At 33.8% G+C, this 16,150-nt stretch overlaps 2 protein-coding genes across 2 annotated transcripts in view; both read right to left on the bottom strand.

Moving 5' to 3' along the window:
• The window catches only part of LOC119838828 (probable G-protein coupled receptor 158), a 136,628-nt gene that overhangs the window by 53,586 nt on the left and 66,892 nt on the right, over window positions 1-16,150 (bottom strand). The window contains exon 2 of the mRNA XM_038364956.1: window positions 8,977-9,744. Coding sequence (XP_038220884.1) covers window positions 8,977-9,744 — 768 coding nt within the window. The remainder of the gene's footprint in view (window positions 1-8,976; window positions 9,745-16,150) is intronic.
• On the bottom strand, window positions 1,688-5,785 carry LOC119838829. Its single transcript, XM_038364957.1, has 2 exons — window positions 5,639-5,785; window positions 1,688-4,523 (listed from the first exon to the last, which is right to left on the bottom strand). Exon 2 carries the CDS (start codon window positions 4,440-4,442, stop codon window positions 1,953-1,955), a length of 2,490 nt encoding a protein of 829 aa, XP_038220885.1. The 5' UTR covers window positions 4,443-4,523; window positions 5,639-5,785; the 3' UTR covers window positions 1,688-1,952.

The following is a 16,150-nucleotide window of genomic DNA, read 5'->3' on the forward strand; positions in this document are numbered from 1 at the left end:
CGCGGGAAGTGGGAGAAAAATGGGTGTGAGTTACATACATACAAACATACAAGTGAAGCTAATAAAAGCGTGTTAAAATAGACGCTCGTCCCGTTTGCGCTCATACCCTCTCTGTATACCGAATTTCATCAAAATCCGTTCAGCAGTTTCAGCGTGATTGACGAACAAACATCCAAAAAAACAAACTTACACATTTATAATATTAGAGTGATAATGTGATTTAAGGCTTTTTGTCATCTCTTATAACATCTGTCAAAATTAACTAACTAATATAAGAACATTATCATCATCAGCACATACATGTTCCCACTACCGGGACACAGGCTTCCTATGAGGGTTATATACGTAACTTAATAATTCATATATAACCGATTCTAGTTTTTCAATTTCTCGACAAAGGCCTCATTTGAAGAGCGCCATTCAATTAAATCCCTATCAGCGTGCAATAAAATTTATTATCTTTTATTAATATTTACTAGCAGTGACCCGCGGTTGAAACCGCGTAAGTCCGTATCCCGTAGGAATATCGGTATAAAAAGTGCCTATGTGTTATTTCAGTTGTCCAGCTATCTAGGAAGCAAATTTCATTGCAATCGGTTCAGTAGTTTTAGCGTGAAAGAGTAACAGACGCACACATATGCATCCATCCTCACAAACTTTCGCACTTATAGTATTATTATTCACCAATAGATGTCAGGAAAAAAAACACGAATAAAACACGAATATGACATTTTCTAAAAAAGATTCCTAGCGATTTATCGTTGGAGCCGATTGCGAGATTCCAATTACATATATATATATATATATATATATATATATATATATAACAAGATATATATTGCTCGTTTAAAGATATAAGATTTGTTGAAATAAGTGCGACAGGAAATATGGTAGATGCAGGAGTAAAAGAGACAGCTATGACTGATTGCAGCCGTCACAAATTGGCACATCACGGGTTCTACGTGTTTGTGATAATGGTGTGAGAAGTTCAATGTTATGATTTGAAATCATCATCTCACTATACACGTTGCAAAAATATAAACATACATTACTTAAATTGCTTCTGATTGAGTTAGCCTTCTAATATTTCCATTAAAGATGTAGAAAACAGATAAAAAGTTTGTATGTCACATACATTCACTAAGTGTGCGGACCAATTTTTAGTTATAGTAGATTTTGGTTGGTTTTTTATGTGACAGAGGGAACAAAGCTGGTGATTCCAAGCGATTACCTCCGTCCATGAACCTTGTAGGAGTGGAATAATAAGGGTGAGGAAAAGGAAACGAGCCTTTAATTATTATTAGTATCCTTTTCGTTAAGTAGTAATAGGCTAATTAAATTATTATTGAATTATTGTTTTTTTTTGTTGATTGATGTTTTAAATCGTATTTTATTGGAAAATAATATAATCAATCTGCATTGACAATTGAAGTAATAATAACTGATTAAATGACAATTACAAGAATAATAGAAAGTACATAGTTGTATTTGATATACGAGTTAATATAATAAAATATGTATAATGTACATTTTTAACAGAGAGGTTTCATGAATTTCATCTTAAATGAGTCAGAAATACTGAGTTTATCAAAAATTACCTTTAAGGACAAAAGGACTTTTATATTTTCGAAAATATAACGAGAGAAAATTTGCAAATTTATGTTGGGTGTGAAATGAAATAAAACTTTAGGTATTCAGTTTTTAATTATATTTCTCACAAGATTAAATGAACAATATCATTGCCTTATATGACATAAATAATTATATGAAAACAATTCGCATCAAAAAACAATTGACACTAGGTAATATTTGAAAAGACATTTGGCTCTGTTATACATATTTCCAATCATCGTAGTGTCAGATACTTTACAATACGCATTTTAATCACACTGAACTATTTATTTTCAGTGTTGGATCACAAAATTCACCTTTGTTCAACCGGTGAATATTAACTATGTTTTCTTTTTTAAGCGTACTTTTGATTCTTGGCTAGCAATGAATTCGCTAATCTCATTATCGTCTCTAAATTTCACTCTTTCTTCTTCCTTGATTCGTGCGAATCGATTTACACATGACTCGCAAGCTTTTATAAATTCTTCAACTGAGACATTATTCACTATCTTCTGATAGTTATCATACACGTTTTCAATGTCTAAATAAACATTCGGCGGGAAAATAGTTACTATATCTTCATGGAACTTTTTTCTCTTCTGAATGAATTCGATATACTCTACTAAAGTGGGATACTTCTCTAAATCTTTAACACAATCGATGAAAAGTTTATACAGAGACAAGATTCTGTCAAATTCGAGCTTATCAATCGGTTCATAGGCCACTTCAATTTTATCGTTATCGCCATCGTTTTTTATAACTACTTTTCTGGTACTCTTGACCAATTCTTCGTAAAATGATGTATTTCGGTCGATGACGAAGTATGGGCGGAATGTTTTTTCACATATTTCAAAGGTGCCTTTGCCAGCTTTAGATGCTTCCAAATCACCAACATAATGCAAAAAGTGAACATAATTACTGAGATGAACTACCTCGTCAACTACTTCGTCGCGCAAGATATTTCTATGATCATATTTTAAGTAGTTTAATTTGTAAATATTGAATGGTTTTTCAATTTCACTGATGAGAAAACCTTCTTCAGTCTTGAAAATGTTTTCTAGGAAATAATAAATTTTTTCTCTTTGTTTTGGGATCCTCTTTAAAATCATCACGTTGCTAATAAGCTCCCTTCGCTTACTGATGGATTCATGATCAAGATCGTACTGGAAGTGTTTTAGAATTTCGATCATATAACGTGCTACGCCATGAAACATGCGTAGACGTTCGTGTTGGAAGTTCTGAGGATCATTTTTGAAAATGTATGACGACAATTCAACACAGTACCACAGAGCTGATAGCAGTGATGTGTTTTCTGGCGGATCTAGCGGCAAAGATGATAACCCAATTTTGCATACTGTCTCACTAATTCGGCGCATAGCATATTTCTTGAAATGTTCCACGACGTTTTTGTCCATCCATTCTTTGTTTTCACAGTTTTTCCATAACACGTAGTAAAATAACCCAACGTTGTAGTTAATTTTCTTACAATCGAAATAAGTTGCTGATATAATGTAGTCATTGTACTTATCAAACTGATCTGTGCTTGTCAGTACAATGCCGCCATGGAACGGTTTTCGTGTTCGCGGGTCAGTCTTTACATCGTTTGCCAACAATTGCTTGTAAACATTTAGAGTATAAAAGTAACCGATCGACCCGCTAATATCTTTATCATTCACTAAAAACAGTGGACATTCCATGGTTGATTTGAATTTACTAAAACTAGCAGGTGTAACTTCATTCGACGATGGTGTTCTATGAAAAATTATTTTATCCATCAATTTAAAATCTGTCAGGAGAACAACAGGGATGCCTTTATCCTCGGTAAGGATCACGTCAGGGAACTCAATTTCTTCTTCGTTTTTGAAATCGAGATCATCGGTCATCTGTTCCGTTTCAGCGGATTTGTCATATTTTGTATCAAACTTCAGAGCATCGAATGAGTAAGATTTTGAGTCGCTAACTATGTAATTGATCAGAGTTGCAATGGACTTCTCGATATCAACTTTAACTGAATAAACGGGTGCATTGAGGCTTTTATACCAATCGGTTTTAACGAATTCACTCAGGAACACATTCTTGTCTTTTGTGTCCAGGTTGACTTTAAGTTTGTTAGTATCCGTTTTTGATGTCAACTCTCTGAATAGGCGATCGCGCAGCTTCTTTAACTTATCAATTTCTCGCAAAGCCTTTGCATCTTGTTTTAATTTTCCGATAAATTTCAACTTAATATATGACTTCAGATCTTCTTTCTCTTCTACAAAATTGTCTATGTTTATTTTATCGTAGTTAAATTCCTTGGAAATATCTGTGCAGTCAAAAAGTTGGAAGTTTCGATAAACCATGGAACGACCCTTGAAAAATGATGCAGCTACAGAAAGGTCGATTTGATTTAGGTTCTCATTGAATGCGTGGAAGACTACTGTTTCGTAATGCATATCTTCGTTATATTTAAAGCATTCCCTTGTATTCATTTCATGTATCATACCGTCCGTAATGATATATAGCAACTTGATCCGATCGTTATCATTGAAAATACAATTTTCTTTTAGGAAATGTATAATTGTTTCTGGTTGTGTCCCCAACCAATCGCTATGAAGCTGTTCATACGATGTTATGGTTTGTTCTTCATTGACTTCTACACAGTGATTGTTCCAGTGTAAGTAGATAACTCTTGATTCACTTGGGGGCTCGCCTGCACGCAACAGTTCATCTTTGATTTTCTCTACGTCACATTTGAATTGTTCGAGCGTCTCTAAGCCTTTGCTGTGATAAAACTTGACTCCATTCGTTGAACCAGAATAATCTTTTGCGTAAATGTAGTAATTGACCATTTTAGTTGGGTTATGAGATTTATCAATTTTATCTATGTGTTACAATGTCAGTTCTATTGATGGTGATAACTCTTGAGGAACCTAAAACAAAAAAGCGCCTGTTATTAGTGTATAATTATTAATGATCAATGAAAATAGTTTGTATTTTAGGAAAAAAGTAGGTCATTTGGGTAACGGATTAAAGGGATATTTTATCACAATTTGGTTTTAAATATTTTTCGAACAGAAAATATACCACGACGTTTCTAACAACAAAATAATAATACATAATTAGCATTTAATTTCTACATTTTAATGTCAATTTTATTGTAAGCCGATTAAGTAGAAATTCATCGACATTTAATAAAGTATTTAAATAAACATCTATGTGAAGAATTGTCATAAACCATATATAATATTATGCAAGCAATTGAAACGCAAACAAATATTACATGGCGTGCTATGTTCTTATAGCACTTAGTGGTATATTATGCTGGTACTAGTTCTTTACCGACGATCTAGTATGTACAGGTGAGTGTACCGTTGTTATGCATTAGATCCGCTATATCAAGCCAGTTACAAAGTACTATTTTAAAAAGGAAAACTCCTAGTATCTCAATGTTTTTAATATTTTAACAAACAATACAAATTATAAGCAAGCGTATATATTATTATGCTGTTATCTAGCCAGAACACCAATTTTATTAGTTTATCTAACATTCCGCTCATTTTAAATATTAATTTCATTTATAATACAAATACTAATGATATAAATTTAATCCATTAATATAACATTCATTAATGTATTATTAATTGTTATAAATTATTTCACGTTAAAAGTCATATTCCGATTTATTTAAGTGCATAAAAAGTTTACAAACTAATATTAACATCACTAAACAGTATAGAAAACAAGTTGAAATCGATGCTTTAATTTCACAATGCGACCTGTTAAGTATTTATTATATAATTTCTACTATATTAAAAGGAATAAAAACATATTGATCGATTAAGAGTTATACTATAAATACATTAAAACTGCATTTGTTTATGTTAAAAACACTATACAGAAAATTGCATTAGTTTCAAGGGCATATACAATCGATCTAAAAATAGCACCGCGTCCCGCCGGTGACTCCTTTAACTCGGTCTTTGAACTCTGTGGATTGACACACACGCGTTTAAAATTCAGTAAAACAATACATATTATTACTTACCGATCTGGATTGATTAATTGAGTATATTCTATCACGAACTTTTCCCAAATTAGAAGCTAAACATCCAAAATACACACGAACCTCTATATTGCATCAAAATAGGTTGCACACTGAATACTTTAAAAGCAAGACTAATGCATATATACGCCAGACAGCCTGACGTAATAACGTACGGGCGTTGCTCTTCGTAAATGTTGTATAAATCAATGAAATACTTTAAAATAATTTTTATCTATGACTAACCCTTTTTTTGTTTTTGTTTACACAACAATTCTTAGACTTATATTTTCATAGAGGACTGTTTTGCTTGCAGCAGCGCCATCTATACACCAGCGGCGTAAACTGCATGTTGAGGAAACATGAATGAAATATTGTGCAATTGGTACTCAGTATGATCAGTTATGATGCAACTATAACTATCGGTTAAATCAGCAATCTGTTTTGGGATGTACAATTAACAAGGAAAAATAAATATTGAATTATCATTGATATGTATATACTAACAAAAATGTTAAAATTAGGTAATACTGATAATAATTTTATACTTACATGTAAGAAAATGTTTTAACTTCCGATCCCTCTCTTTGGTCCCTATATATAACAGTTATAATATCAATAACTAGCGGTCCACCCCGGCTGCGGTCGTGGTACAGAATAAACACATATATGCTACCAGCTAACCCGCCAAACGCTGTTCTGCCTTACTCTTATATAATTACATTGTGTTCTGTTATTTGTGGCATTATCGTGCCTAAATGCTATGAGCTATCAATGTTCCACGGGCGAAGGCTGGGGCATATGCAAAATTAGTTATAATTAAAACAATTCATCGACGCAAATTTTACCTTAACCTTTGCTATGAGTATAATATTCGTTATGGATATCCCAATGATAATGCTATCAGAATAATGATTATAATTTTGTATATTTATGTTCTGTTATCATTTATTTCAAAGTTATCTACAGAAATTCCAAATGGCATCAATTGGAAATTGTTCACACATTAATTTCGATTATCCGCCTGTAAGAGCCAGATGCACGTGTGTTGGTTATTTTAACCAATGTACATATAATTAATCATTATCAGCCCATGTATGTTCCCACTGCTGGGACACAGGCCTCCTATGAGGGTTCAGACAAAAATCCACAACGCTGGCTAAGTGCGGGTTGGCAGATGTCACATGTCATCGAACTCTTGATTCTCAGACATGTCGGTTTCCTCACAATGTTTTCCTTCACCGTTTCAGCAGTGGTGATGTTATCCACATGCGCAGATAAATTGAAAACCAATTTATTTCTTTCACGGTCGCCTGGTCTCGAACCCCGACTTATCGATTTTTAGAGCTCGAGCCACCACTGCTTATATTATAAATAATAGTAAAAAAAAAACTATTGTTGTTAATAAAAATCCAAACCACCTTATCACCTTCAAATTGTCAGCCATAGACTAAATTTAAATGGGACCATGAAGTAGGGACTAACTTTCAAATAAAAAAGATTCGTCAAAATCGGTTTAGCCAGACGAAAGTTCTGAAGCAATAAACAAAAATAAATTCAGTCGAATTGATAACCTCCTACTTTTTATTCGAAGATGAAAAAAATAAATTCAAAATGTAATATAACGTGTTTCCACAAAATCAGGCTGAATTAATATAATTAAGGAAAAAATATATATATATCAACGCTTCTATACAGTATATCGCTGTATATACGAACAAAGTTAATTAAAACCAACTCGCATAAAGAAAAACTTATGAAATTGCGAGAGTTTGAAAAATATCACTAAAATCTTTTATCCAACTTCATCTGCATTTATCTCCTTACAGGACAGTTTTAGTACCTAAACCAGTCCAGGTATAAAAGACCTGGAACATTTTGTGATACGACGAAACGATTCAAGATCGTTAGTGTCAATTTTTAAGGTATAATGACGAACGAATTTTAGAATAATCCCAGTCGGGTATTTCTCTACGCGGCGATTTCTATAACGGGGTTAAAAGGTGGCAGGAGATATAAAATTTTGATAGGTCCATTGGGAAGGTTTAAGGTGACAGTTTCGCTATGCTAAGCCACTTGAATACGAAATTCGTTAAAGACGTTTTTCGGGATTGAATTATGGTTGAGGTGTTGTAACCAAATTTTTTTACATTTGTAATATTAATTTTGACCGCCTCCTTGGTACAGTGGTTAACGCGTGAGCGTAGAACCGAGGGGTTCAATTCCCGGTGGGGACGCACAAAAAAAAATGTCTCGGTCTGGCAGGACACAGAAAGCTGATCACTCAACTTGTCCATAAAGTCCAACATGGATCAGTGAAACAGATGTACATCATCTGCCCCATACCCCTAGGGGACACGGGACTTCACTTACTTACTTAATATTAATTTTAAAATAAGCCCTGTTGAATGCAGGTTATTGTGTTGTTTTAGTACAGCTGTAATAATAAGAAATGTGACTTTGAGACGTTTTAGATCGGACCTTTTTATTTACTAGATGCGTCCCGCGGTTTCAATCTCAATGTTCCACGGGCGAAGGCTATATCCCGTAGGAATATCGGGATAAAAAGTTGCCTTTGTGTTATTCCAGTTATCCAGCTATCTCCGTACCAAATTTCATTGCAATCGGTTGAGTAGTTTTTGTGTAAAATAGTAATAAACATACACATATACATATATCCATCCTCACAAACTTTCGCATTTACAATATTAGTAGGAATAGGATTTCATAGTGTCAAATACAGTAGACATATTAATTAGTAGCGGTCCACTCCCACTTTTCCCCTGTTCACGGTCAAAGTATATTTGAAATGGATCCAGAAGTTCCAGAGATTAGCGTGTTTGTATAAGCTTTTCAGCTTTATATTATAAAGAATAGATTTAGTTTTTAGAACGGAGTTAATATTTTACAGTTCATTATTAAATGCACCTATCCAGTACTTATCGGTACGCATTGTTCATTTCTTAATGATATTTGTTGAAATAATTTAAGCCATTGTGCTATATTCTCATAAATAAACACCTACATACCTATTATAATAGAATTAAGTAAATTTATCCGCATGTTTAACTAAAATCTTTCTACTTGCAACGGCTAGTTTTATAATTGACTGATAAAGTAACTGATGATTAATTTAATAGTCAGCTTAACTGGTTGGTCAAAACATGTATCAAACAGTAACGTATGTAAATAAATAAAATAAAAAAGTTAGTAGCTACGAAAAAGTATTAACTATGAATAACATTGGAAATTTTATTTCTAAATCATTTCATATACTTCAATATTTTTCGATAAACGCACAAAACAAACTTTTCTTCTTTCATACACAACCAATCACTCACCTCGTCGAAACTGACTGTGATTCCGAATCACGCGCTCAGCATTCTTGCGGGCGATGTAGAACCATTCGGACGTGTTGCTCAAATATTTGTACTCGACCGCTAGGTCCTTCGCCAATATCGGCCCTTCCGGTAAACGGTACGCGAAAGGGCAGAACAACTGGTAGTCCTTGTACTGGTATTGGTCGTAGCAATTGCCCGCCGCAAACACGTCGTCATCGAATTCAACCATTGAAAAAACGCTTGCGTGTAATAGATATTCGTTATGCATCACTGACGGCCCGGCGTACTTCCATAATCTCGTTAGCATATTAGCCCGGTTCACCGCCACATCTGCCTCTATTCTAAATCTCTCTTGAGCGTACCTGTCTACAACGCCTTCACCTAAATTCAAGTGCGTCCCAGCTGTGCAATTCTCGCCTAGCAAATGCTGCGTTTCAATTAATCTTAGGAACTTAGTAACAACGTCTTCGTGTACAGCTTTCACAACTGTCGCATTATCTGACTGACTGGTATCATTTACTATGCCGTCTCTAACTGCGTCTGAATCGTCAGCCATTATCCTTTGTGTTTCGTTATCGTAACTATGTTCAACGTTTATTAAATGATCTAACAAGGATACGTCTTCTAGTGTATCTCGATGGAATGTTCCAGAATAATTCCCGAAATACTTTTGGAATGTGTCAGGTGTGGTGTACCCGTCCTCGTCTGGAGCCCCATACGGTCTTAAGGCCGCTATAACTGGGTCTTCGCCAGATTTATCTATGCCCTCTGTAACAAATAAAAAGATATCATTAAATATCAATGTTTTTGTCTATTGTCTTACATCAGCTGGACAAAAAAGCTGCAACGGTAGCATCGTTTTTTGTACAGTTCTGATTAGACAGACATCAAATTAGCTTTTATTGCTGTATTATTTTATTACGATGTAAATAGTATTCCGATAGGATCTTATTTTAGAGCGTAATAAATTCAGACGTGAATTTTATGTCCTATTTATTACGTACATATAACATTATTCATCAAATATATAGTTTTCTGGAAGTATTAGAATGTTATGTAAAAATGTATTGTTTACTAGGCGCGCCCGTGACTTCGTCCGCGAGATTTAATAAAAGTCACTTAAATTACTCCTTACTACATCATCTACATGAACAGAATCAAATTTTATTTATTTGTATAACTTTTAGATAGCAATGTTAAATATCTGAAAATAGTAAGACTGAAGATACCGAATGCAACTGACAAACTCAAAAAACAATGTTAAATTATTCGTTATTTAAATATTTATATAAACAAGGCCATATGTGTAAGGCTGATAGAAAATTAGACTTATAATAGTATGGGCCTTATTTAGTATCACACTTGAATGTCATTAATTACACAATTAAAACAATTCTAATCACAAGACCCCACACGGTGCAATTAAATTTGTCACTCACTCTATTAAATCATATTTTTGTGTACAAAAATAGATACTTTATTTGATTTTTTTCTTTTACATACATTAGTTGTGTGTACTAATTCGTAAAATATCTTCTGACAATTCATATAGAGATAGCGTACAGTCTATTTTGAACTAGCTGACATCGGATCCGACAAGATCCTATAAACTGATCGACCATTTAGTGCGAAGTATGTAAAGTTATTTCCGTTTAAGGGGATTCCCCGACGAACGCTGTAAACCAGCTATCTCGCGCCATAAAAGGGGATTTTGTTTATGGCAACAACAAATCGCAACTTTCATTACGCTCTGCTATTGATGGTCCAGCATTATTTATGGCTGGCAATTTTGTTCGTATCTGAGATATTTGCGCTTAAACATTATTGATATTACTCCACGGCCGTTTAAAATTTATTTTACACGATTCGTTTGGTTTTAGAAGTGCTGGTGCTAATTTGTTTGGATGAGTTTTTATTAAGACCGCGTGAAAACGTTTTGTTATAATTAATTTTTATTGTTCTATTATACAGCAACTTTATAAAGAGGTTTAATAATTACCTTTCGTATACTCTGTATGAGACAATTCTAATATATCATTAAAGCGTGTGTTTTAGTTTTTAAAACTATATTTATTAATTCAGATTTTAATCTAAATTGGTGATGCAGTTCAGCCGTGAAAGCGTAACAGATAGTTTACTTTTTCATTTAAAATACCTATTATTGGGTTAGAATAAGCAATAATCAGAAGAAATGCAAGGAGAAAAGCATATACGAAGCGCGTGATCCGGATGTAATAAAATTTTTCCTTATTGTTGCTATGATTATAGAGACAAGCCTATGAGTTTATTATTATAATCAGCTTAACAGTTCTTAAGTGAAAAATGAAAATCTTTGGTTGTGATTAGAGACGGAATTAATCAGAGAGAAACTCTAGATTAAGGTCAAAAACAGAGCTTGACTAATTCAAAAATGTTGAATCACTCACAATTGTTATTCAACTTAAACTGTGTATTAAATAAACCAAAACTTAATAGACTCAAGTAAATTAAGTACAAGTACACACACTTTATAATATAAACAAAAAAGCAATTATGTACGTTTGTTTAATGTCTGTTTGTCGTCTCTTAAACATGAACCAGCAAAGTAAATTTCACAGATACATATATATGATGTGATATGTCACAAGCAGTACAATTTTTTTCTATGTATTCAATTGTTAAATTTTGTGAATTACCATGAAGTAGGTTTTACTGATTGATTTTCTTTACGGACATGTTGTATTTTTAAACGATTTGGTGTATGCTTGTTTGTGTGTTAGTATGCGTGTTTCGTTTTTACACGATAACGACTATATTTTAATAAATTTTGGTATGGAGACAATTTAAGCGAAGAAAGGTTTTGAAAAAAGGTTTGAATGTAGAAAAAAATATACTTCGTGTCTCCCAGTGGCGTATGGGGGCAGACGATATACATCTGTTTCACTGATCAATTTTTTTATGGCCAAGTTAATGAGCGGGATATCGAACCGAGGACGCCCCGGTTCTACGCCCATGCGCTAACGATATCAAAGAGCCGTTCACGCTATTTTCAACGTCTTACCACAAAAAGTCCTTTATATACACCAATTCTGTTAAAAATATCTGAGTTTAAAAAACATCTAACGGAGAAGCTTGCGTCAACTAATGAGTTGTGGGAATAGGCAATACAGACCTATGCCAGAGGTCACTTCTACCCGCTGTTATGATACAATCATGACATTTGGCTTGGTGCCAGAATATTACGCGAACCGTCCTTACATCGTGTCGCGTCTATGATGAATTGAGAAAAATGAAACTCTTCATAAAACAAACGAAATTTATTAATCTACCCGAATAAAGAAAAATGCGTATGAGGCTCGGTTAAAATTTTTCACTGGTAGTTAATGAATTTTATTTATTGAATTAGTGTCTTTTAAATCGATACAGAACTGATTTTATTCGTTGAGTATATACAATAGACAGAAATTCTTCTTCTCTTAATTAATGGCTCTACCCAATAAATAGGGACTCCGCCAATGTCCAGTATATAAGAGAGATACAGGACTCAAATTCCAGACGGATAGGCTAATACAGTTGTAACATTTAACATTTGGGAATCGGTGGAAATATACAAAAATTTAGATCCACTTGGAGAAGCTAAAACAAACACAAAACAATACAAGTTATATAATACAGTATAATTCTTTATAGTACATGTGTCTGTTAATGTGAATAAAGACAGTGAATTAAAGGTCCTAATTTAATGATTGCTTTGATTCCTGGTTTGGACCAAGATGTTTGAATTAACTATGTATGTAAAATGCTGTCTCGAATAATTTTAATTTTTTTATTTATCTGCGCATGTGGATAAGATCACCACTGCTTAAAACGGTGAAGGAAAACATCGTGCGGAATCCGGCAAGTCCAAGAATCAAAAGTTCGACGACATGTGACATCTGCCAACCCGCACTTGGTCAGCGTGGTGGATTATGGCCTGAACCCTCATAGGAAACTGGGTGGGAACATGTATGGGCTGATGATGACGATGATGAAATAATTTCGAATAAAAAGCATTGGTTTTAACTAATAGTTATTATTTAAATTAATGACTTTAATACTCTATCTGTACTTAGAAATGTATTACGAAACACATATATCGGTCGTAATTGACTGACACTTGAATTATATGTACGTCTATGTAAGTTCCCCTGCACACAGAGGATTCGGACCAAATGCGGGTTGGCAGATGTCACATGTCGTCAAACTTTTGATTTGGACATGCCGGTTTCCTCGCAATATTTTTCTTCACCGCTTCGAGCAGTGGCGATGTCCACAACTATCCAGAATACGTATTGATATATCAATTTATTTCCTGTACGCTCGCTAGTTCAAAAATTCCAGACTTTTCGATTGAAGTCTGATATCCCAACCATTGAACCACAACTACTCTTGAATTTATTCAATAACAACTATTAATTAAGCCAAACCATTAAAACGCTCAACTAGTTAACGAAGGAATTTACCTTATTTAAGGTTTCTCATAGCAACAAGTTCCGTCCGCTTATTAAATTAATTTAATTATTTGTATTGTGATTCTCAATACAATACGTATACATATTGTCCCACCGGTGATGTATTATGCTACGAAGGGACCTGTAGTATTTCTTACGTAGATAACGTATAAAATACTCATAGCATCCCCTAGAATAATATTTAAAACTCTTTGTGTGTAACGTGCGCGAACGTCTAAGATTATTCGTGTAATTCGGTTAGTCTATGGTTTTTCCCAAGGTCTAGACTATTTGTCAAAATTGGTGAAGTGGTTTGGGTGTAAAAGAATCTTACATGATTTTATGTTTGACAATAACGAACTTTCATACAAACTTTAATCCCCTATTTCAACCTCTTCTACGCTTTTTCTCGCAATAAAAAGTATCCTATGTCCTTTTCCAAGTTCAGTTCTATCTTCATACCGAATTTCATAAAAATCAGTTGAGTGGTTTAGGTGTAAAAGCGTAACAGACAGACATATAAAGTTACTTTCGCATTTATAATATTAGTAGGGAGTAGGTATTACATAGAATGTCCACATTAGCGGAGCGGTATATATTCGCTGCGGGAAGCTAGGCATGTAAATATTGAGTTTAAGTAAAAAACGTATAAGAAATTTTGTGCGTTGTTTTGTTATTTAAAGTTTTTTTTAACTCCAATTACCACTCAGCACTGTCACCACTCTCGGCGAGACACCCAATATAATATAATATGACATATTCACACAACAGGGCTTCTAATTTTATTTTGAAAACAGTGCGAAGACTTCTAAGCCGCCGACACCAATTCCATGTCAAATTTGTCATCAAACACAGAACTCGGCATTTGATGTTTCGATAAGCATGCAGATTTTATTGAATCCTCAGAGGGGGACGCGGAGTTTTGCCACGGCGAATTCCTTCTACGATTTTCTCATTATATAAGTATGTTAAATACGGAATTATAATAATTTTGCATAATTTTGCAAATATCGCCCTTTGTAGAGGTGGAAATAAAAAATGGAAAAAATATTTTTACCTCCTCATTTTCGTATGTTAACTTCCCCATAATTTGTTTTAAATTGATGCTTGTTCCATCTATATTCCTGTTACATTCTTTGGAATGCAAAAATTGTAGAATTTTTGCAATCTCAATTCCGATGAAAAATTCTTAGATTGATCTTTTTAAAGTCGAACCCATAAATGAGATTTAAAGTTGTGTTTAAGACTTAGTGTTTTAATAATAAGACAATATAACAACGAATTTATAGAAATTTGTAAAAAAAATTTATTTCACATAAACAGATGGATATTTGAAGTAAAAATTAATGACTATCTAACAGACACATCTTACCAAGAAACTATACTATATTGGATCTATTCGCTTTGGCATTCTGCCTCATACAGCTTGTTATAGTTTAAAATCATTTCTTCGAGAAGCCAGTGAATTGTACAACATTTATAGAACAAAAGAAATATATTTAAATTCATACACGTACCATATTATTATAACATTCATATAAATAATTATTCTTAATTATATAGTACGTAAATGCATCCAGTTTTGCGTTTAATATATTTTACAATGTCACATACATAATTTTACTGTAGTTACAAAGACTGTAACATAGTGAGGTTGAATGTTATAAATTAATAACATAAATTCATAAAGCGGCTATTATAAATCTTTGAACGGGGATGTCGTCTGAACTTTATATAATATCAACATAACAGCTTTTCAATAAATTTAAATAGACATTAAAACTGTTCGCTTTTTATGTCTGATAAAAGGATAAGGAAAGGATTGACGACAGGAATAAAGGGATATACTGGGAAGGGTGCGAAAAAGGATACCACTACAAAAAATTACTGAACACGTTGGTTCCGATTTTAACAGAATGCTGTCAGTTCAGTCATTTTAATTAATCTCTCTGACTGAACTGATCTTGGCTGATATAGGGTATGTAGTATACTGTGTTACTGGGTAATTATAAAAAAGGATTAGCAAACAATCAATGAATTCCTGAACATAATACAATGAATGCAGCGCTCAAATAGTACTCGAATGATACTAAAGAGTTTCCATGAGATATGTCTTCAATTATAGGACGTTGACCTCTCCATTGAATTTGCCACGTGCACGTAGAGAGCGAGTACGCGACTATCTGTAAAGAATTTCATTACATTGCACGATGCAAGCCTTCGCCAACGGAACGCTGTATACACGGATTTTGTGAAATATTTTTATAAGTATACGTGTATAACGTAGTGTACAATACGCTCAAACATGTGTAGAATGCATCTTGTGTGGTAGCTGTAGAAAAGTATTTTGATTTGATTAAGACGATTCAAAAGCGCTTCATAGACTAGATGGAATTTTTTTCAGTTTAGGTTTGAAGTGAAGGTTTTTTGTCTTTGTTTGTTTTTTTTTATGCCATAGCGGGCAACTGAGCTGGTGGTCCTCCGGCTCCGGCCTCCGGCTCCCCCACTCACCGTACGAAACACAATAGCCAGCTATTATTTCACGCCAGTTTTCTGTGGGGGTGTGGTACTTCCCGGGTGCAAGCTGGCCCAATTCGTGCCGAAGCATGCTCGACTCCCACAATAATAATATATAACGGGGGGTCATGTGTATCAGAGTTTTTAGATGGAGTGACTTCAGCAGTGCTGAAGTCACTATTCACATC

Source organism: Zerene cesonia, unplaced genomic scaffold, assembly GCF_012273895.1.
Source record: "Zerene cesonia ecotype Mississippi unplaced genomic scaffold, Zerene_cesonia_1.1 Zces_u005, whole genome shotgun sequence".
NCBI lineage: Eukaryota > Metazoa > Arthropoda > Insecta > Lepidoptera > Pieridae > Zerene > Zerene cesonia.

Excerpts from the sequence above, each read along its gene's own strand:
- LOC119838829 (XM_038364957.1), bottom strand. The coding sequence starts at position 4,442 with ATGGTCAATTACTACATTTACGCAAAAGATTATTCTGGTTCAACGAAT.